This window comes from Polypterus senegalus, chromosome 4 (assembly GCF_016835505.1).
Source record: "Polypterus senegalus isolate Bchr_013 chromosome 4, ASM1683550v1, whole genome shotgun sequence".
NCBI classification, from domain to species: Eukaryota; Metazoa; Chordata; class Cladistia; order Polypteriformes; family Polypteridae; genus Polypterus; species Polypterus senegalus.
Window position 1 is genome coordinate 235,771,160 of NC_053157.1, and position 22,251 is coordinate 235,793,410.

General features: G+C 43.5%; 1 protein-coding gene across 4 annotated transcripts in view; it reads left to right on the top strand.

Annotated features, from left to right (window-relative positions):
- Positions 1-21,570, top strand: part of LOC120528207 (zinc finger protein 501-like) — a 31,341-nt gene extending 9,771 nt beyond the window's left edge. For 3 of the 4 annotated variants that reach the window (XM_039752295.1, XM_039752296.1, XM_039752297.1), the window contains 2 exons: positions 10,452-11,027; positions 18,578-21,570. In XM_039752295.1, coding sequence (XP_039608229.1) covers positions 10,604-11,027; positions 18,578-19,650 — 1,497 coding nt within the window. In that variant the 5' untranslated portion in view covers positions 10,452-10,603 and the 3' untranslated portion in view covers positions 19,651-21,570. Of the gene's footprint in view, positions 1-8,887; positions 8,908-10,451; positions 11,028-18,577 lie in introns of those variants that run through there. The other variant, XM_039752298.1, reaches the window with a different exon arrangement.
- Positions 21,571-22,251: the final 681 nt, after the last annotated feature.

Sequence of the window (22,251 nt, forward strand, 5' to 3'; positions counted from 1 at the left end):
CGCACTTGGCCTCCTTCTTTGTAGATTTAGGTTGCCGGGGTTTATTTGAAAAGCACGTTGTGGCACTTCAAGTTAAATTAGACCTCCTTGGTTATTCAGCAGTGCTCCATTTCTGTTATAAATTGTATTTAGTCTCTCTCGTTATTTACTAAACATTTTACATGTTGAATTGAAAACAGTTCTCTTGTTCAGGCTTTTATTTAAAACAGCATTTTCATCAACAGGCTACTCGGGATGCTTTGTATAATACAAAGTTTTAGAAATTCTGTTAACGCTTGGTAATAAAATCCAAACCTAATTATGTCATATCATCTACTGTTAAACCGTACTTCTAAACTTTTTATTATTATGCTGTCTTAAGGAATTGTTCTGTTCTGTGTATTGTATTGTATTGACCCCCTAATTTTGACACCCACTGCACGCCCAACCTACCTGGAAAGGGGTCTCTCTTTGAACTGCCTTTCCCGAGGTTTCTTCCATTTTTCCCTACAGGGTTTTTTTTGGGAGTTTTTCCTTGTCTTCTCAGAGAGTCAAGGCTGGGGGGCTGTCAAGAGGCAGGGCCTGTTAAAGCCCATTGCGGCACTTCCTTTGTGATTTTGGGCTAAACAAAAATAAATTGTATTGTATTGTATTGTATTGAAATAGCCTTCCATTTTACATCAGTTATGAGCCCCTGACAAATAAGAATGGTTATAGTAAGTTATAGGAGCAAATACACTACAGGGCTGATGATTAGGAATATCGTGGACACGTTAGGCAAATCAGGAAGGGAAATGTTGTAGTGACTAGCTACGTAGTATCTGTTATATGTGTTAGCACAGTGATTACAATTTTACTAAAAACTAGGTGGGTTATTCTTTCTTTTAGGTAGTCCAAGCTACAAATGACAACTATCATTGAAAACTGCTGTTTGTGAAAAATCACCCTTTGTTTTAGTAGCATTCAGGGTGAAGGGGCTGTAAGTTTGAGCTGTGAATCCAAGAATCAAGAGGTGTCTGCGCTCATCTTGAATACGAGTCAAAGGACCATGGTTTGTGCGGTGATCAGGGTCAAGGGCAGAGTTAAGCTAAACATTATTAGTCCAAAATGAAACCTTGACTCGCCCATATCCATATCAAGCAAGTATCACAAATATCAGACAGTAAAAAAAAGTAAATTTCCAAACACTACGTCACAGCGGAAATTAAAAAACATTAAGAGCAGATCAACAAGGGGTCACCCCAAGCTCACAGCACACTGCAACTGACCCGACGTGTTCTCCGTTATATTATCAGCTAAACTGTCATCTATTTAGGCAGTTCCACCAGTTTGCAAAGAGTTGGGAAAAAACATTATTTAACATCTGCTAGTATGATGCCAATTAACATTAGCCTGCTATTGTCTGGCACTAAAAGCTGGGTTTGTGTTCTTCCCGATTCAGGAAGAACATTAAATATTGGAGTTTGGAATATGAACTAGACTGGTAGTCTTGATTGTAATGGCATTTGTGCCAAAATAAAAAAATAAAATAAACAAATAAAGGTAATTATGAAGTGGGCGGCACGGTGGCGCAGTGGGTAGCGCTGCTGCCAAGCAGTAAGGAGACCTGTGGCTCACTTCCCGGGTCCTCCCTGTGTGGAGTTTGCATGTTCTTCCTGCGTCTGCGTGGGTTTCCTCCCGCAGTCCAAAGACATGCAGGTTAGGTGCATTGGCGATCCTAGTGTGTGCCCTGCCATGGACTGGCACCCTGCCTTGCGCCCTGTGTTGGCTGGGATTGGCTCCAGCAGACCCCTGTGACCCTGTAGTTAGGATATAGCAGGTTGGATAATGGATGGAGCAAATAATCACATGAAAAAGTGGAGTTCTAAAGGCGTTATTATAACTTGAAAACCAGCAATGATGTATAAAATAAAATGTCTGACTGATTGATAGGTGACAAAACCAGCATGAAACCTTTTGAAATAAGTAATAAGATGTGTTGGACACGTGCAATCTGGAATAGTCTGAATAGGAAATGAGTTAATTTTGAAATGAAACTTGCAAATGTCAAAATTTAAAAATATATATTAAACCTGAATAAAAACACAGAAGTAACATTTAATGATATCAATTAGTGTTAAGTATTATCAAACCTGGTGTTCCATTTTATAAGGTTTATTTCATTCACGTATAAACAAAATGAATGGCTGCATTTTGCTTTGAAATTAACAATAGTTTGATAGAGCTTTATGAATTACACTCACGTAAAGGATTATTAGGACCACCACACTAATACGGTGTTTGACCCCCTTTCGCCTTCAGAACTGCCTTCATTCTACGTGGCATTGATTCAACAAGGTGCTGAAAGCATTCTTTACAAATGTTGGCCCATATTGATAGGATAACATCTTGCAGTTGATGGAGATTTGTGGGATGCACATCCAGGGCACGAAGCTCCCGTTCCACCACATCCCAAAGATGCTCTATTGGGTTGAGATCTGGTGACTGTGGGGGCCATTTTAGTACAGTGAACTCATTGTCATGTTCAAGAAACCCATTTGAAATGATTCGAGCTTTGTGACATGGTGCATTATCCTGCTGGAAGTAGCCATCAGAGGATGGGTACATGGTGGTCATGAAGGGATGGACATGGTCAGAAACAAAGCTCATTTAAACGATGCCCAATTGGCACTAAGGGGCCTAAAGTGTGCCAAGAAAACATCCCCCACACCATTACACCACCACCACCACCAGCCTGCACAGTGGTAACAAGGCATGATGGATCCATGTTCTCATTCTGTTTACGCCAAATTCTGACTCTACCATTTGAATGTCTCAACAGAAATCGAGACTCATCAGACCAGGCGACATTTTTCCAGTCTTCAACTGTCCAATTTTGGTGAGCTTGTGCAAATTGTAACCTCTCTTTCCTATTTGTAGTGGAGATGAGTGGTACCCGGTGGGGTCTTCTGCTGTTGTAGCCCATCCGCCTCAAGGTTGTGCGTGTTGTGGCTTCACAAATGCTTTGCTGCATACCTCGGTTGTAACGAGTGGTTATTTCAGTCAAAGTTGCTCTTCAATCAGCTTGAATCAGTCGGCCCATTCATTCTCCTCTGACCTCTAGCATCAACAAGGCATTTTCGCCCACAGGACTGCCGCATACTGGATGTTTTTCCCTTTTCACACCATTCTTTGTAAACCCTAGAAATGGTTGTGCGTGAAAATCCCAGTAACTGAGCAGACTGTGAAATACTCAGACCGGCCCGACTGGCACCAACAACCATGCCACGCTCCAAATTGCTTAAATCACCTTTCTTTGCCATTCTGACATTCAGTTTGGAGTTCAGGAGATTGTCTTGACCAGGACCACACCCCTAAATGCATTGAAGCAACTGCCATGTGATTGGTTGATTAGATAATTGCATTAATGAGAAATTGAACAGGTGTTCCTAATAATCCTTTAGGTGAGTGTGTGCATATATATATATATATATATATATATATATATATATATATATATATATATATATATATATATATACTGCTCAAAAGAATTAAAGGAACACTTTTTAATCAGAGTATAGCATAAAGTCAATGAAACTTATGGGATATTAATCTGGTCAGTTAAGTAGCAGAGGGGGTTGTTAATCAGTTTCAGCTGCTGTGGTGCTAATGAAATTAACAACAGATGCACTAGAGGGGCAACAATGAGATGACCCCCAAAACAGGAATGAAGGGTTTAACAGGTGGAGGCCACTGACATTTTTCCCTCCTCATCTTTTCTGACTGTTTCTTCACTAGTTTTGCATTTGGCTACAGTCAGTGTCAGTACTGGTAGCACGAGGCGATACCTGGACCCTACAGAGGTTGCACAGGTAGTCCAACTTCTCCAGGATGGCACATCAATACGTGTCATTGCCAGAAGGTTTGCTGTGTCTCCCTGCACAGTCTCAAGGGCATGGAGGAGATTCTAGGAGACAAGCAGATACTCTAGGAGAGCTGGAGAGGGCCATAGAAGGTCCATAACCCACCAGTATCTGCTCCTTTGGGCAAGGAGGAACAGGATGAGCACTGCCAGAGCCCTACAAAATGACCTCCAGCAGGCAACTGGTGTGGATGTCTCTGACCAAACAATCAGAAACAGACTTCTTGAGGGTGACCCAAGGGCCCTTTGTCCTCTAATGGGCCCTGAGCTCACTGCCCAGCAGCATGCAGCTCGATTGGCATTCGCTATAGAATACCAGAATTGGCAGATGCCAATGGTGCCCTGTGCTTTTTACAGATGAGAGCAGGTTCACCCTGAGCACGTGACAGAAGTGAAAGGGTCTGGAGAAGCCATGGAGAACATTATGCTGCCTGTAACATCATTCAGCATGAGCAGTTTGGTGGTGGGTTAATGATTGTCTGGGGAGGCATATCCATGGAGGGTCACACAGACCGCTACAGGCTTGACAAAGGCACCTTGGCTGCCATTAGGTATCAGGATGAAATCCTTGGACCCATTGTCAGACCCTATGCTGGTACAGTGGCTCCTGGTGCACGACAATTCCTGGCCTCATGTGGTGAGAGTATGCAGGCAGTTCCTGGAGGATGAAGGAATTGATACCATTGACTGGCCACCACACATTCCTGACCTAAATCCAATAGAACACCTCTGGGACATTATGTTTTGGTCCATCCAATGCCACCAGGTTGCACCTCAGACTGTCCAGGAGCTCAGTGATGCCCTGGTCCAGATCTGGGAGGAGATCCCCCACAACACCATCTTTCATCTCATTAGAAGCATGCACCGATGTTGTCAGGCATGTATACAAGAACACAGGGGCAATACAAAGTGCTGCGTACAATTTTGAGTTGCAGCAATTCAATTTTGGCAAAATGGACTAGCCTGCCACATCATGTCTTCACTCTGATTTTGGGGGCGTCTTTGAATTCAGGGCTCTGTAGGTTGATCATTTTCATTTCCATCAAACGATGTGGCATCCTTTCGTTCCTAACACATTACCCAGTCTATATCAGTATAGATATCCAGGAGGAGTTCTTTTTCCCATTGAGATTTGATGTGTTTTCAAAGTGTTCCTTTAATTTTTTTGAGCAGTTTTAGATAGATAGATACTTTATTAATCCCAAGGGGAAATTCACATAATCCAGCAGCAGTATACTGATACAAAGAAACAATATTAAATTAAATAGTAATAAAAATGAAAAGAATTAAAATAAAATTAATGTTCGCATTTACTCCCCCGGGTGAAATTGAAGAGTCACATAGTGTGGGGGAGGAACGATCTCCTCAGTCTGTCAGTGGAGCAGGACAGTGACAAAAGTCTGTCACTGAAGCTACTCCTCTGTCTGGAGATGACACTGTTCAGTGGATGCAGTGGATTCTTCATGATTGACAGGAGTTTGCTTAGTGCCCGTCGCTCTGCCACAGATGTTAAACTGTCCAACTTTAATCCTACAATGGAGCCTGCCTTCTTAACAAGTTTGTCCAGGCGTGAGGCGTCTTTCATCTTTATGCTGCCACCCCAGCACACCACCGCGTAGAAGAGGGCACTCGCCACAACCGTCTGGTAGAACATCTGCAGCATCTTACTGCAGATGTTGAAGGATGCCAACCTTCTCAGAAAGTATAGTCTGCTCTGACCTTTCTTACATAGAGCATCAGTATTGGCAGTCCAGTCCAATTTGTCATCCAGCTGCACTCCCAGATATTTAAAGGTCTGCACCCTCTGCACACAGTCACCTCTGATGATCACAGGGTCCATGAGGGGCCTGGGCCTCCTAAAATCCACCACCAGCTCCTTGGTCTTGCTGGTGTTAAGGTGTAAGTGGTTTGAGTCGCACCATTTAACAAAGTCTTTGATTAACTTTCTGTACTCCTCCTCCTGCCCACTCCTGATGCAGCCCACAATAGCAGTGTCATCAGCGAACTTTTGCACGTGGCAGGAATCGAGTCATATTGGAAGTCTGATGTATATAGATTGAACAGGACCGAGAAAGTACAGTCCCCTCGGCGCCCTGTATTGCTGCACACAATGTCAGACCTGCAGTTCCCAAGACGCACATATTGAGGTCTGTCTGTAAGATAGTCCACAATCCATGCCACCAGGTGTGAATCTACTCCCATCTCAGTCAGCTTATCCCTAAGGAGCAGAGGTTGGATGGTGTTGAAGGCGCTAGAGAAGTCCAAAACATAATTCTTACAGCACCACTGCCTCTGTCCAGGTGGGAGAGGGATCGATGAAGCATATAGATGATGGCATCCTCCGCTCCCACCTTCTCCTGGTATGCGAACTGCAGAGGGTCGAGGGCGTGACGGACCTGTGGCCTCAGGTGGTGAAGCAGCAGCCGCTCCATGGTCTTCATCAGATGTGACGTCAGAGCAACAGGCCGGAAGTCATTCAGCTCACTAGGACGTGATACCTTTGGGACAGGAGTGATACAAGATGTTTTCCAAAGCCTGGGACTCTCCCTGTTCCAGGCTCAGGTTGAAGATGCTGTAGAGGACTCCCCAGTTCCAACGCACAGGCCTTCAGCAATCGTGGCGATACACCATCTGGACCCGCTGCTTTGCTGGCACAAAGTCTTTTCAGCTCTCTGCTCACCTGGGCTGCTGTAATTGTGGGTGGGGATGTCTCACCTATGCTGGTATCAGCAGAAGGATGGTTGGAGGATGCAGTACTCGAGGTGAGAGTGGGTTACTGTGATCAAACCTATTAAAGAAGTTGTTCATTTGGTTTGCTCTCTCCACGTCTGTCTCGATGGCGGCACCCGCTCGAGCTGCAGCCAGTGATAATCTTCATCCCATCCCACACTTCCTTCATACTGTTGTTCTGCAACTTCTGCTCCAGCTTTCTCCTGTACTGCTCTTTCGCCCTGAGCTGGACTCGAGTTCCTTCTGCACGCACTTCAGCTCATGCTTATCACCACCTTTAAAAGCCCTTTTCTTCTGGTTCAAAAGGCCCTTGATGTCACTTGTAATCCATGGCTTGTTGTTAGCATAGCAGCATACTGTTCTTACTGGAACTACAATGTCCATACAGAAGTTGATGTAATCAGTTGTGCATTCAACAGCCTCTTCAATGTTCTCACTATGTGACCCAGCAATATATCCCAGTCTGTAGTTCCAAAGCAGTCTCTCAGAGCCTGCTCTGCCTCAGGGACCACTTCCTGAATGAGCGTGTGGTTGTAGGTAGCGCCTCACTCTTGGTTTGTATTGAGGCTGAAGCAGAACCAGGTTATGATCTGCTTTCCCAAGCGCAGGCAGCGGGGTGGCGCTGTATGCGTCTTTAACGCTTGCATACAGTAGGTCAATAGTCCTGTTTCCCCGAGTGTTACAATCCACATACTGGGAGAAGGCAGGTAATGTTTTGTCCAGCGTCACATGGTTAAAGTCTCCAGCGATTAGCACAAGTGCCTCAGGGTGCTGCGTTTGTAACTTAGCAACTGCGGAATGGATGATGTCACTCGCCATCTCCGCGTCGCTTGAGGGGGATGTAAACAATAACAGCAATCACGTGTCCAAACTCTCTGGGCAAGTAATAGGGGCACAGACTTACGGCCAACAGTTCGATGTCCCTGCAGCAAGTGGAGATTTTAACGCTTACATGTCCTGAGTTGCACCACTTTGTATTGACATAGAGAGCGAGTCCTCCTCCTTTCTTCTTTCCACAGGTACTTGCGTCTCTGTCCGCTCTAACTGTGCTAAACCCGGTAGCTCCACGTTAGCATCTGGGATGATAGACGTTAGCCACGTTTCACTAAAACACAGCAAGCTGCATTCTCTGTAGGTTCTGACATTTTTCACCAGCATATATATATATATATATATATATATATATATATATATATATATATATATATATATATATATTGTATATGGAGGTACCACTGCATTTAGGCAGGGAGGGGAACCCACACAGGCCAAACTGTGCTTGATGAACAATGACATTTTATATCACTGGGTAAACCAGTAACCCCTGTGCTACCTTAAAGTTCTCAAACTGGATTCTTCATATCCGTGATAATACGAGGGGGCAGTCAAAAAAATTCCTGAAATTGTGATATAGCGGGAGAGTGAGAGATCAGGTCACACACACACACACACACACTATGGTAGTGCTGCAGCACCGCTGGTGTATCTCAAGATGACTTCCCCAGTTTGCTCATGAACTCGAAGTCAGCACGTTGTTCAAATGGTGACATTGTGCCCAATGACTATGCACGCGTCCAACTCAAACTGGAACTAAAACAATGCTACACGCCGACACCACTCCAGACGTGCCGTGCTCCCCTTCAAGACGATGTGTCCTATTTTCAAGTAGGTTTCTTTCACTCCCAAATCTGCGGAGGTCTCGTTAGTCTAACGTGGAGGGTTCACAAATCTGTCATAATTAAACATAGTCAGCGTGAAATGATCAGACTCGACACACTCGGAAAGGATTGGGGCAGCCACCCGTGCATTGTCCCCGGCTGCAATCAGTTTTTGAAATTCGACTGAGGTGTCTTCAATGGATCTGAAATCAGGTTGAATAAACGGCAGCTTTATATGCCAAGACTGGAAGTGACTTATGGGAACCGTAAGTGACCACCTTCTGATGTCACAACCAGAAGTGACATCATCCTAGGCACAGGAAGTGACGTCTCCCTAGGTACCAGAACCGGAAGTGACATTGCCCTAGGGGCCAGAACTGGAAGTGACATCATCCTAGGCGTAGACATTGAATTACTAGACGTCTCATGACCAGCAGCATTGTACGTCAACGTCCCGCCATATTGCGAGTGGCACTGCTATAGATAGATAGATAGATACTTTAATAATCCCAAGGGGAAATTCACAAAGTAATGTCAATGGAAGTAATGGATAAAGATGCCTCACGCGTGTACTGCTTGCTATTGTACAAACCGCTGTACACTCCAATCCAGATCCTGGGTGATTACATTTCATAGGTAAGGCTGAACAATTGTTTTGGTTATATTTGGCCATTAGAAAATCCCGTTTTATAATCTTAACTTTAGTTACGTCAGTCTAAGCTAGCAAAGCTGTGCATTTATGTGCTCAAGTGAGCCTCCAAACGACGTTTTGGCTAAACGTATTTAGTCACTAACTATGTAGATTGTTGTTCGCTGTTAACGTTTCACAAACTTTGAAGGTTTCCCAAAGAAATCCACCTCAGGAAGCAGTGGGAGGTCAGGTAGCCCTTAGGCAGGGTTTAGAGAAAGCTGTCCTGCGATGTGTGCCGTGCTAGTCTGGTAACAGATGCTCTACCGGCATCATATGATCAAAGCTACCACTCGCTCAAATTAAAATACAAAGGAGGTTTGATGATTCCTTCTGAGGGTCCAGTCAAGGTGGTCAAAGTAGCTGAGCGTGTTATCCACCAGTCGACATGAGGGCAAGCTGTCAGGGTATCTTTGATCAATCAGTTTGTTCGGGCTGAGATTGGTTCAGATGATGGAGCACATCGAGAAAACACAGTTTGGAATTGACAGCCATCATTTAATGCTCATGTCTTTAGTTGTGTCTGACTTCCACAAACTAAGGCTGCACCATATTGTCAGAATGAATCCTCTCAAATTACAGGATCTGAGTGAGCGAGAGGAGTGCCAGTCTGGAGGAGATCAGTGATGTTGTGGAGAGCTTTAAATGTTAAGAGCGGTATTTAGTATTGTATTCTGTACTTAACAGGGAGCCAGTGAAGTTGAGAGAGAATCGGTGTGATATGTTCAGTGGATTTAGAGCAGCAGGTTATCATCCTGGCAGCAGAATTTTGAAGAAGTTGTAAGCGATGGATACGTTTTTGTGAGATGCCAGAGAGAAAAGCATTACAGTAATCTATACGTGAGGTGACAAGGGCATTAACCGATACTTCAGTACTGTGCTGCGTAAGAAAAGGACGAAGTCTAGAAATGTTTTGGAGATGGAAGAAGGCAGTCCAAGAAATGTTACTTATATGGGAGGAATTATTTAATAATAATAATAATGGCAATTATTAAATAATAATAATTAGTGTATAAATGGATATAAATAATTGCATTTAAACAATTCACCAAAATCTGTTGTATGTAAACGATACTGTTTTAAACGTTACTGTTTTTTCATCAGAAAACCCGGTTTCCACGTCTGCCTGTATATTAGTTTAAATGGCACTTTTGCCACTCACAATATGGTGGATACGAATGAGGCGTCTACCTATATATGTCTATGATCCTAGGTGCCAGAACCAGAAGGGACGTCATCCTAGGCACCAGAACTGGAGGTGACGTCTTCAGGGACGAGTCAGACAGATTTTCCCAAGTCTTACCTGTAGAGACAACAGAAGAAGGTTTAGCGCACCCTGCCACATAGCCTGGCGTGGAATTACCCTCACTTGGTCCATACAACGTCCTCCTACTCGGGCGTGCGTGACATGAGTAGTTTTCGTATAACCCTGAAATGTCCTTGCATTATTTCGTAGCTTCTGGAACTAATTCTATTACTTTTATTTTGACAGATAAAGAGGAGCCTCGTGTCCTGTTCTTATGGGCATTAAATGAGGTGTCTTAAAGTCCCCCAGGCAAGGACTGTCCTCGTGAGAAGAGACACTTGGAAGAGAAGAAGAGCAGACACTTTGGGGGAGAGAGAGAGAGGAGTTTTCCACGGAGCATGGCCTCGGCCAACGAGAATAGCACAGATACACTACTGGCACACATTAAACAGGAGGATTGTGAATGGGGTGCAGCAGGGGACTTGTGCGGGAAGGTGGAGGATAATGAAGGAAGCGTTTCAGGTTTTACACAACGGGATTGCAAGGGGGAGGTTATTGACATTAAAACTGAGGAACCTGAAGACGTGTCTGGTGGTCTTGAACGGCAAAACCAAGACACTGGGCATATTTTGAAGCAAGATCTTTGTGAAGAGTCTCATGGCGGTTTACAGCCCCAGTTCATTAATACGAGTCAACCGGCCCTCTGGCAGAATTGTATGGAACTAAAATCGGAGTCATCGGCGTTTGAAGTGAAAATCACCAAAGGGAAGGAGAGAGAAGAGGAGGAAGAGGAGCAGCCATCATCTGGAATTGTGCAAATGAGTAAGTAATGTGATGAAAGTTGACTTGCAAATTCTAGCCGTGTTTGGTTGGGTGTTTGTAGTAGGTGGGAATGTGAGTGTCCAGCAAAAGTGGGTACCAACTGCTTGTGTGCTTAACGACCAACAGTGGTGGACCTAACAGTAGCGAATGCCAAAAACACTTTGTCAGCTCCACTTTCCAGGTCCCACACATCCATTTTCTTTACTTGCGAGGTCAACCTGAGAATGGATGCCCATCCACTGCAGGGCACACTGGCACACACATCCACACTCAGTCACTCTAGATGGTGATTAACAAAGCAAACCCATCTGCGGAAAAACTGAACAGACCACTGGTGAACATGCAATGTCCATGTAAGCATTGGACAGACTGTTTTTCATTGAATTGAAACAGATGGAAATTGACAGATGGGTCATTTCAGCCATTTTGGTTTCCCTAAAGAGGATCAGGGCAAGTTGGTCACTTGGTGACCCAGGTTACCAATCATCACCTCATAGGCCGCTCTGTCCCGGCGTGAAGACGAAGCCCGGTGGAGTGTTTTGGATGGAAGAGTTCATGAAATTCACCATCATTGACAAGCTTCCGAGGAGGTTGGGGTTAGCGTATCTAATGTGGCTGAATTCTCCCGTAAATGAATCTGGGCTGCGAGATGGCTCTTCAGAGGGTGCGACGAAGAGGAAGGCTGCGTCGTGATCCACCAACATTGAGAGAGGTGCGCATTCTGACTTTATCCTGTTACAGTCGGTGACTTACAGTGTGCTGTCATTTATTAGTTGCTGCTCCTCGCCTTTGATATTAAAAGAATTGCGCGTTACCCCTATATATTTATATGCAGTCATATGAAAAGGTTTGGGAACCCCTTTCAGCCTGCATAATAATGGACTCTCCTTTCAATAATAAAGATAACAGTGGTACGTCTTTCATTTCCTAGGAACATCTGAGCACTGCTGTGTTTTTCGAACAAAGATTTTTAGTGAAGCCGTACTTAGTTGTATGAAATGAAATCAAATGTGAAAAACTGGCTGTGCACAAATGTGGGTCCCCTTGTCATTGTGCTGATTTGAATGGCTGTCACTGCTCAATGCTGATCACTTGGTTGGATGAGCTCGTTAAGCCTTGAACTTCATAGACAGGAGTGTCCAATCATGAGTGGTCAAAGGGATTTAAGGTGGTCAGTTGCAAGTTGTGCTTCCTTCCCTTTGACTCTCCTCTGAAGAGTAACAGACAGCATGGGATCCTCAAAGCAACTCTTAAAAGATCTGAAAACAAAGATTGTTGAGTCCCCTGGTTTAGGGGAAGGCTACAAAAAGCCATCTCAGAGGTTTAAACTGTCAGTTTCAAGTGTAAGGAATGTGATCAGGAAATGGAAGGCCACAGGCACAGTTGATGTTAAACCAGCAGTTCTGGTAGGTCAAGACAAATACAGGAGTGACACATGACAGGATTGTGAGAATGGTTACAGACAACCATAGATCACCTCAAAGACCTGCAAGAACATCTCGCTGCAGATGTATGGAGGAATATTTCGGACAAAATGAAATAAATAAATAAATGCGTAAATAAATAAAAGTACTGTGAAACGTGAGCATAAATAAATAAATGTGTCACAAAATGTTTTTCGTTGCTTATTTATTTATTTCATTTTGTCCGTAACATTCCTGCAAACCGTCATGAAATACGGCTTGAAATAAAACTGTCACTTTCACTCGTCAAAGTTGAGAGGGTGGGCTCTAACACGCCCTCTAGTTACTGATTGGTGAATCGATAGCACAAGAATTAATTAGAAAAATGCTTACTACTGCCGATGAAATGGATTCTGCCGAAGATATTACGTATTTCTGAGAGAGAATTGAAGATTTATCGGAAGAAATTACAATGTTGGCGGCCCTTTTAGACTCCGATATAGATTAAACTATTTTTGAAATTATCGAAGAACAGGTGGAACGGACTCGACTACACTCCAGTACAGGTGACGCAGTTCCCTGCTCTGGACGTCCATCCTTTGACATTCCAGCTGAGTCAATTGAACACCTTCTGTTATGCGGTTTAAAAGTACGACAGATTGCAGATCTGTATGATGTATCGGAGAAGACGATCACAAGACGAATGAGCCAGTTTGATATACGGTAAGCTGCAACGGCTGTATTAGTTTAGGTACTTTGACATGGAATGCCCAGAGCAGCGCCAACTAATTTTTTGAACTGAACAACTTTACCACTGATCAGAGCTGTACAGTTGTTTGAAAAAGTAGCTGAGAATATGCAACTGACTTTATACTCGTAAAACAAGGGTCAAATACTCAGTTGTAAAAGGGCCGCCAACATTGTAATTTCTTCCGATAAATCTTCAATTCTCTCTCTGAAATACGTAATATCTTCGGCAGAATCCATTTCATCGGCAGTAGTAAGCATTTTTCTAATTAATTCTTGTGCTATCGATTCACCAATCAGTAACTAGAGGGCGTGTTAGAGCCCACCCTCTCAACTTTGACGAGTGAAAGTGACAGTTTTATTTCAAGCCGTATTTCATGACGGTTTGCAGGAATGTTACGGACAAAATGAAATAAGTAAATAAGCAACGAAAAACATATTTCGTGACATATTTATTTATTTATGCTCACGTTTCACAGTACTTTTATTTATTTACGCATTTATTTATTTATTTCATTTTGTCCGAAATATTCCTCCATACAGATGGTGTATCTGTACATCGTTCTACAATTCAGCGCAATTTACACAAAGAACATCTGTATGGCAGGGTGATGAGAAAGAAGCAAACAAACAGAGTCGCTTGTTGTATCAAATGCTCATTTAGACAAGCCAGATTCATTTGGGAACAAAGTGCTTTGGACTGATGAGACACAAATGGAGTTATCTGGTCAGAACAAAAAGTCCTTTGTATGGCGGAAGAAGAACACCGCAGTCCAAGAAAAACACCTGCGACCTCCTGTCAGATTTGGTGGAGGTCCCATCATGCTGTCAGGCTGTGAGGCCAGTTCAGGGACTGGGGCCCTTGTTAAAGTCGAGGGTCGGATGAATTCAACCCCATATCCACAAATTCTTGAGGATAATGTTCAGGCATCAGTCACAAAGTTGAAGTCACACAGGGGTTGGATATTCCAACAAGACAATGACCCAAAACACAGTTGGAAATCTACAAAGGCATTCATGCAGAGGGAGAAGTACAATGTTCTGGAATGGCCGTCACAGTCGCCTGACTTGAAGATCATCGACAATCTATGGGATGATTTGAAGCAGGCTGTCCATGCAACTGAACTGAACAGGAGAGATTTTGTATGAAGAATGGTCAGAAATACCTCCATCCAGAATCCAGACACTCATCACAGGCTATCGGAGGCCAGCGTCGAGAGGCAAAAGGAGGCTCCACTGAGCATTCATGTCATATCTCTGTTGGGGTGCCTACATTTATGCACCTGTCTAATTTTGTTAGGATGCATATTGGATATTTTCTGTTAATCCAATAAACTTCATGTCACTGCTGAAATCCTACTGTGTCCATAAGGCATGTCAGATATTAAAAGGAAGTTGCTACTTGGAAAGCTCAGCCAATGAGAAACAAAAATTCAAAGAATGAAGAGGGGGTCCCAATCGTTTTCATATGACTGTATATGTGTGTGTGTATAATTTGTAGCTTGAAATCCACAAAGGGAGCAAATAAACCAATCAATACACACTCACTTAGGTCTGAACACAAACCAAAATGACTTTAAAACTAGAAAATTAAACAGAAAGGAAAGTTCCGACTTGGCAGTCCCAGTAAGACACTATAGAGACATACAGAAGGCCCCAGTAGCCTTTCTTCACACGCTTTTGCTGAATGATTCATTGGCTGAAAGTCCTCAGTGCTGGTGTGTCACAGAGAGGATCGTTCATAAGGGCACTCAGTTTTGTTCCCCTCTACGACCGCCAGAGGGTGTCCCGTAACTAAGCCAGTCCTTTTAATTAGCCTGTTGATTCGGTGGTCCTCTGTTGAAGTGATGTCACCAGCCCAGCACACCACACTGGCCATCCCAGATTTGTGAAAGAAATCACTTCCCATGTTTAAAGGAGTGCAGTCTCCTCAGGAAGAAGAGCCATCTCTGCCCTCTCTTCTCCAGTTCCTCTGCATTTGGAGTCCTGTCCAGCCTGTCATTATTGCTGACCCCCCCCCCAAAGTACTTGTAAGAAGTGCACTCCCTGTGACCTGACGTTGAGGCTCTTCGGTGTGGTTTTCTTGGTTTTGCTGAGTTTGCTGAAAATTCTCAAAACTTCTCATGAGACCCCGTAAGTGCAGAATCATCTGAGAATGACTGCTTGTGACCTGACCTGCTGTCACATTTCTACCCGGAGGTGTGAAGAGTTAAGCAGACAGGACTGTTCCTTGTGGTGCTCCAGTGTTGCTTACATAGTCCTCAACTCTCACAAACGGTGGTCTGCCAGTCAGACAGTCCATCATGAGGACACCACGGGCTCATCCACCTGCATGTCTCTGAGTTAACCGCTTAACAGGGTTGGCTGGATAGCATTGAAGTTTCCGGAGAAATGAAAACACCTCATCTGTACAGTGCGTGCCAGCTTTGTCCAGGCGAGAATAAGCCTTGTGGAGCAGACAGATAACTGTATCCTCCACTCCAATCTTTGTCCAATGTTTTTCACTGGTAAAATATTAAAAATACAAAATGTTTTATACATCAGGGCTCTTCCAGTAAATTAGAAATATCCTTAAAAAAAAAATGGTCAGGTCTGGTCTGCTCTTTCATCCTGCCAATGTCTGTGGTCACATTCAATGCATAACGGGTCATTTTGCTTTCAATAACCCTGTAGACCCATCCATGGTGGCAGCCATTTCTTGCAGATCCTGTGAATGAAAGATTTTCCCTAACAAATGTTGCTAAAGGACAACGCCGGCTCCTTGGTATTTCCTGATGGCTAAAGAACTGCAAAAATAAATGGATAAACTAGGGGGTTCACCCCCTGCTCACTTCACGTGTCTGCCGCTCGCATTGTGAAAAGGGGGACTGAACACACCCCAAGGAGATGTGGTCTCTCCTCTTAAATGGTGATACACTGGGAAACAAATAGTTCTTTTTTTTAACCTCCTCTTTGCTCGATCAGCTGCTGGCTTGCTTCTGCTGCCGTGCTGTGTGATCTACATCTCCTGCAGTGCTTCAGACATTTGAAAGCCTGTACAGCAGCTCTCCTACTCTTTCTCTTTTATTTCCGGGCCCCGGGCGCGGTTAAATCTCTTGGCACAAACTCTCCTTTCTTGGGACGTCAGTTCTTGATATTCTTTAGTTTACTTAGGGAGCTTTGCAACCTGCTCGCTTCGCTTGCCAACCCCCAGGTTTGGTTTACCCCATACACACTTTTAAGATTTTTTTTTTCTTTGAACTGTTGCTATTTCATTAGTTTCACTTTTTTTTCAGAACTTTTTGTAAAAACAATATTTGGAATCTTTCGAGTCCCAACGTGCTTAATCTTTTAAATGAGGTCTGTGAAACGTGTGTTTCATGACTTTGTACCATAATTCAGGATAGGTTTCTCCGTTTGGAATGTCAGCACAGACAAAACGATCGACATCATCATCGTCAGCAGTTAATTATTTTTTTTTTGCAAAGTAACCAATAAATGCGCGTGCAGTAAACTCCGTTTTTGAAATTCTCTGACTTAAACTTCAAAGCCTTACAATATTTCCATACTTCTGACATACCACCTATGTCTGCATATTCGATCTCTATTCGCCTTTTCGTTATTTCTCCGAGTAATAATTTCTCTTTGTTTGCGATATATGTATATATATATATATAATAAAATAATATATATATATATATATATATATATATATATATATATATATATCTACAAACCGGATTCCAAAAAAGTTGGGACACTATACAAATCGTGAATAAAAACTGAATGCAATGATGTGGAGGTGCCAACTTCTAATATTTTATTCAGAATAGAACATAAATCACGGAACAAAAGTTTAAACTGAGAAAATGTATCATTTTAAGGGAAAAATATGTTGATTCAGAATTTCATGGTGTCAACAAATCCCAAAAAGTTGGGACAAGGCCATTTTCAGCACTGTGTGGCATCTCCCCTTCTTCTTACAACACTCAACAGACGTCTGGGGACCGAGGAGACCAGTTTCTCAAGTTTAGAAATAGGAATGCTCTTCCATTCTTGTCTAATACAGGCCTCTAACTGTTCAATCGTCTTGGGCCTTCTTTGTCGCACCTTCCTCTTTATGATGCGCCAAATGTTCTCTATAGGTGAAAGATCTGGACTGCAGACTGGCCATTTTAGTACCCGGATCCTTCTCCTACGCAGCCATGATGTTGTGATTGATGCAGAATGTGGTCTGGCATTATCTTGTTGAAAAATGCAGGGTCTTCCCTGAAAGAGATGATGTCTGGATGGGAGCAGATGTTGTTCTAGAACCTGAATATATTTTTCTGCATTGATGGTGCCTTTCCAGACATGCAAGCTGCCCATGCCACACGCACTCATGCCACCCCATACCATCAGAGATGCAGGCTTCTGAACTGAGCGTTGATAACAACTTGGGTTGTCCTTGTCCTCTTTGGTCCGGATGACATAGCGTCCCAGATTTCCAAAAAGAACCTCGAATCGTGACTCGTCTGACCACAGAACAGTCTTCCATTTTGCCACACTCCATTTTAAATGATCCCTGGCCCAGTGACAACACCTGAGCTTGTGGATCTTGCTTAGAAATGGCTTCTTCTTTGCACTGTAGAGTTTCAGCTGGCAACGGCGGATGGCACGGTGGATTGTGTTCACTGGAAGTATTCCTGAGCCCATTCTGTGATTTCCTTTACAGTAGCATTCCTGTTTGTGGTGCAGTGTCGTTTAAGGGCCCGGAGATCACGGGCATCCAGTGTGGTTTTATGGCCTTGACCCTTACGCACAGAGATTGTTCCAGATTCTCTGAATCTTTGGATGATGTTATGCACAGTTGATGATGATAGATGTAAAGTCTGCAATTTTTCGCTGGGTAACACCTTTCTGATATTGTGGGAATTGGTGATCCTCTACCCATCTTGGCTTCTGAGAGACACTGCCACTCTGAGAAGCTCTTTTTATACCCAATCATGTTGCCAATTGACCTAATTAGTGTTTATTGGTCTTCCAGCTCTTCGTTATGCTCAAATTTACTTTTTCCAACCTCTTATTGCTACTTGTCCCAAATTTTTTGGAATCCGGTTTGTGTGTGTGTATATATATATATATATATATATATATATATATACAGTATACACACACACACACACACACAGTGGTGTGAAAAACTATTTGCCCCCTTCCTCATTTCTTATTCTTTTGCATGTTTGTCACACAACATGTTTCTGATCATCAAACACATTTAACCATTAGTCAAATATAACACAAGTAAACACAAAATCCAGTTTTTAAATGATGTTTTTTTATTATTTAGGGAGAAAAAAAATCCCAAAAAAAACCCTAACCAGTGTGCCATCTCATGTTACAGATTTGTCTGTCTTAAAACATTTCTTTGTGTAATTGCAGATTTACAGGAGAACGGCAGCGTCTCCCAGTCGTCATTTGCTAAGCCGTCTCTCAGGTGCAGACTGCAACACAGACTAGACGAGGAGAGGATGAAGAAATCAACAAGAGGAACGGAGAACCTGATAGCAGCCTCCTTCCAGTGCGGTTCTCTTCCTGTGAGGGAAGTCATCGTCACTGACCACCGACAAGTGTGTACCACAGATCATGAGGGTTTGTGTGCTGAACGAAAGCGTGGACAAACGTTTAAAAACAAGTCTGATCTCAATGCAGTTCATACAAGACCAAAGCCATATTGTTGTTCCGAATGTGGCAAAAGATTCCTCCATAAGAGCAGTTTGCCAGCACACACAAGAATTCATACTGGTGAAAAAACGCATTGCTGTTCTGAGTGTGGCAAGCAATTTTCTGGCAGTTACATGCTCCAAAGACATACAAGAATCCACACTGGAGAGAAGCACTACGGCTGTGCGGAATGTGGCAAACAATTCTCCAGCAAAGTTAATCTTCAGAACCATACAAGAATTCATACGGGAGAAAAGCCTTACTGCTGTAATGAATGTGGAAAGAGGTTCACGGAGAGTAGCCATCTTAAGAGGCACAAAAAAATCCACACAGGAGAGAAGCCATATGGCTGTTCTGAATGTGGAAAACAGTTCACTATCAATTGCAATCTTCAGAGTCATAAAAGAATTCATACTGGAGAGAAGCCCTATTGCTGTTCTGAATGTGGCAAACAATTTACCAGCGGGAGCAATCTTTGGCACCACAAACGTATTCATACCGGAGAGAAACCCTATTGCTGTTCTGAGTGTGGCAAACGATTCCTCCATAATTTCAGCCTTCAGGCACACGTAAGGATTCATACTGGAGAAAAGCCATATTGCTGTAATGAGTGTGGAAAACGATTCACGGAGAGTAGCCATCTTCAGAGGCACAGAAAGATTCACACGGGAGAGAAGCCGTATGGCTGTTCTGAATGTGGGAAACAGTTCAATGTCAGTAGCAATCTTCAGAGTCACAGAAGAGTTCATACGGGAGAGACGCCCATCTTGACATCCTACCAATTGCAATAACTTCTTAAGAACTACAAAATGAAGCTTTTTTAGGAACAATGCAGGTGTTACATCGAGCCCTTGCTACAAACTTAATGCAGTGCAATTCAACTCTCTTTACTAAAAAGTGAGGTTCATTACTGTGATGGCAGTAAGCACACCAAGACGATTTAGAGGCATTAAATCTGAGAAAGGCCACATTGCTGTTCTGAATGTGGCAAACGATTCCTCCTTGATGTCAGGTCTTCAGGCACACGTAAGAATTCATACTGGACAAAAACAGATTACGTGTACAGGGCTACAGTCACTGGACTACCCAACAGACCACCGCATACAGAGCTTACTTCAGCATGAAGCAGTCAAGCCTAGAACAACATCGATTATTACGGTCGGCCCAACATTCAGAATCAGCAAAGTCCAGACAGACAAGCCACCACCGTGTGCAGAGACCAAAGTAGTGCATCTGGCACAACATCAAAAACAAGAATATATACAAGGCCTGACCAACAGAAGAGCACAGATATAGCAGAAAATGTGCAGACCACCTGCTCCAGACCCATGCAGACCAAGAATTAACCCATGGATGGCTCACAAGGAATGAGTTAAAAAACAAAGGATGAGTGCCTAATAATGGGCACAGAGGATGGCAATAGAAAAGAGACAAATGGTGATTTTGCCAAATCTGGTTTGCCGGTCACATGGTGCTGATGGTAGAAACTTTACACACACAAATGACTACTGCACCAGAAATATGCAATAATAATAATAATAACAACAACTTACCAGTAGGAGAGATGTATTTGGACCACACTGCAGATCGAGGAACACAAAATGAGGAGCTGAGAGTCAGATCAGCACTAATGGAACAGAACAAAGATGGCCGAATCCAGACATAGCCGCCAAAGAAAAACAGTCTGAGCGTGGAGCATTGAAGTTTCAGCTTCAGGGTTATGTGGGACTCGCCAAGTGTATTACTCTTGCACCTTAAGATTAATACACACAAACAGGGATTCTTATAGACAGTGTCTCAGGTGAAAGCCTAATTATCAGTCACCCCACATTGTTTACTTAAAACCCCTTCACATTATTGAATTATTTAGATGATGGTACGGCGGTGGACTGGTGCCCTGCCCAGGGTTTGTTTCCTGCCTTACGCCCTGTGTTGGCTGGAATTGGCCCCAGCAGACCTCCCCCCGTGACCCTGTAGTTAGGATATAGTGGCTTGGATAATGGTAAGGCCTAAGTACATCACACAATACCCTATAGCAGTCTCTACTTAAGAACTTACTGTCACCAGCAGTGACACACATGCAGGTGTCATCGTGACACAACTACAAGCACAACTCTTTTGTTTCTATGCCGCTTACTAGCCAGACAATGCCCTGCTTTTACTGCAGTCGTCTACCTTTTGAGGAGCAAACTCATAGGCTTGTTCACCTTGTGAGCAAGTAACGTGGCAAACTCTTCACACAGGTTTCTTACATTTTCAGTCTATTATTTCAACCACTCTAAATCGTCGGTTCTCAATCTCAGGGGGTCCTGTGGCTGCAGGATTTTTTGTTCCAACCAACTTCTGTTTTGAATTGGACTGCCAGCCTAATGAAGTGAGTTAGCTGTTCTTACCCAATTTATTTGTGTTTTGGAGTCGAAGTAAAAAAATTACAAAACTAAGCTTGGTCCATTTTTAATAAAATGTACTTAGCAGTTATAAGTAGTTTGTACTTGTTAACAGAATTTTTATCCCGATTTTCATTGATCTTTTCCAGGTTTTCTAGTTATTCAATCCATTATTTACTAATTTATGGATCTGCTGCTAAAGTAGTTGCAGCCTTTCATTGTTCAGTCTTATTTCCGCAGGTGTCATCTGTGCTTTTTATTAATTGTTGTTATTGGGATACAAAGAAAAAGCAAACTGCACAGAAAAAGGTCAAAATAATAGGAAAAAAAAAATAAGGTAAGCATTTAAAGATACTGAAAAAAAGAGAAATCCGTCTAAATATTTTATACATGTGTGGCGAGCGGCTGGGGGTGGTACCCAGCCAGGACACCCAGAAGAACTGGAGGAGGGCTTACACCTCCTCCAGACCACGAGGGGCTGACCACCCTGGTGGCTTTGGGGACCAGAGGAACGGAGCTTAAAAGCTCAACCCTGTAGGGGCCCCTGTGGTCACCACCAGGGGTGCCCCAATGCCTGAGGAGCCCTGGCCCTCAGCACTTCCGCCACACCTGGAAGTGCTTGGGGGAGACCAGGGACACCCGGAGTGCTTCTGGGTGCGCAGCCGGTACTTATCGTAGCTTATCGGGAGGCACCTGGAGCTCGTCCGGGTAGAAATATAATGGGCCACCTCCCTCCGTTCGAGGGCTGGAGTGGGGTGGAGGAGGACAGAGCCCGGGGGGAGAGGCAAAGAGGCGGCCTGAAGAGAGAGAGAGAGGCATTGTGAGGCCTGGACTTTGGGGGAGTCCTGGGGGTTTGTGTGCACTTGTGTAAATATTAAAGACTGTAAATAAACGTGTGGCGGTGCTTTTAAACATGTGTACCTGTCTGTGTCCGGGCTGTATTCCACACATGTAAAAACCATACGATTGTATTTTCCTGAGTGTAGAATAAGAGAAGCGAAAGAA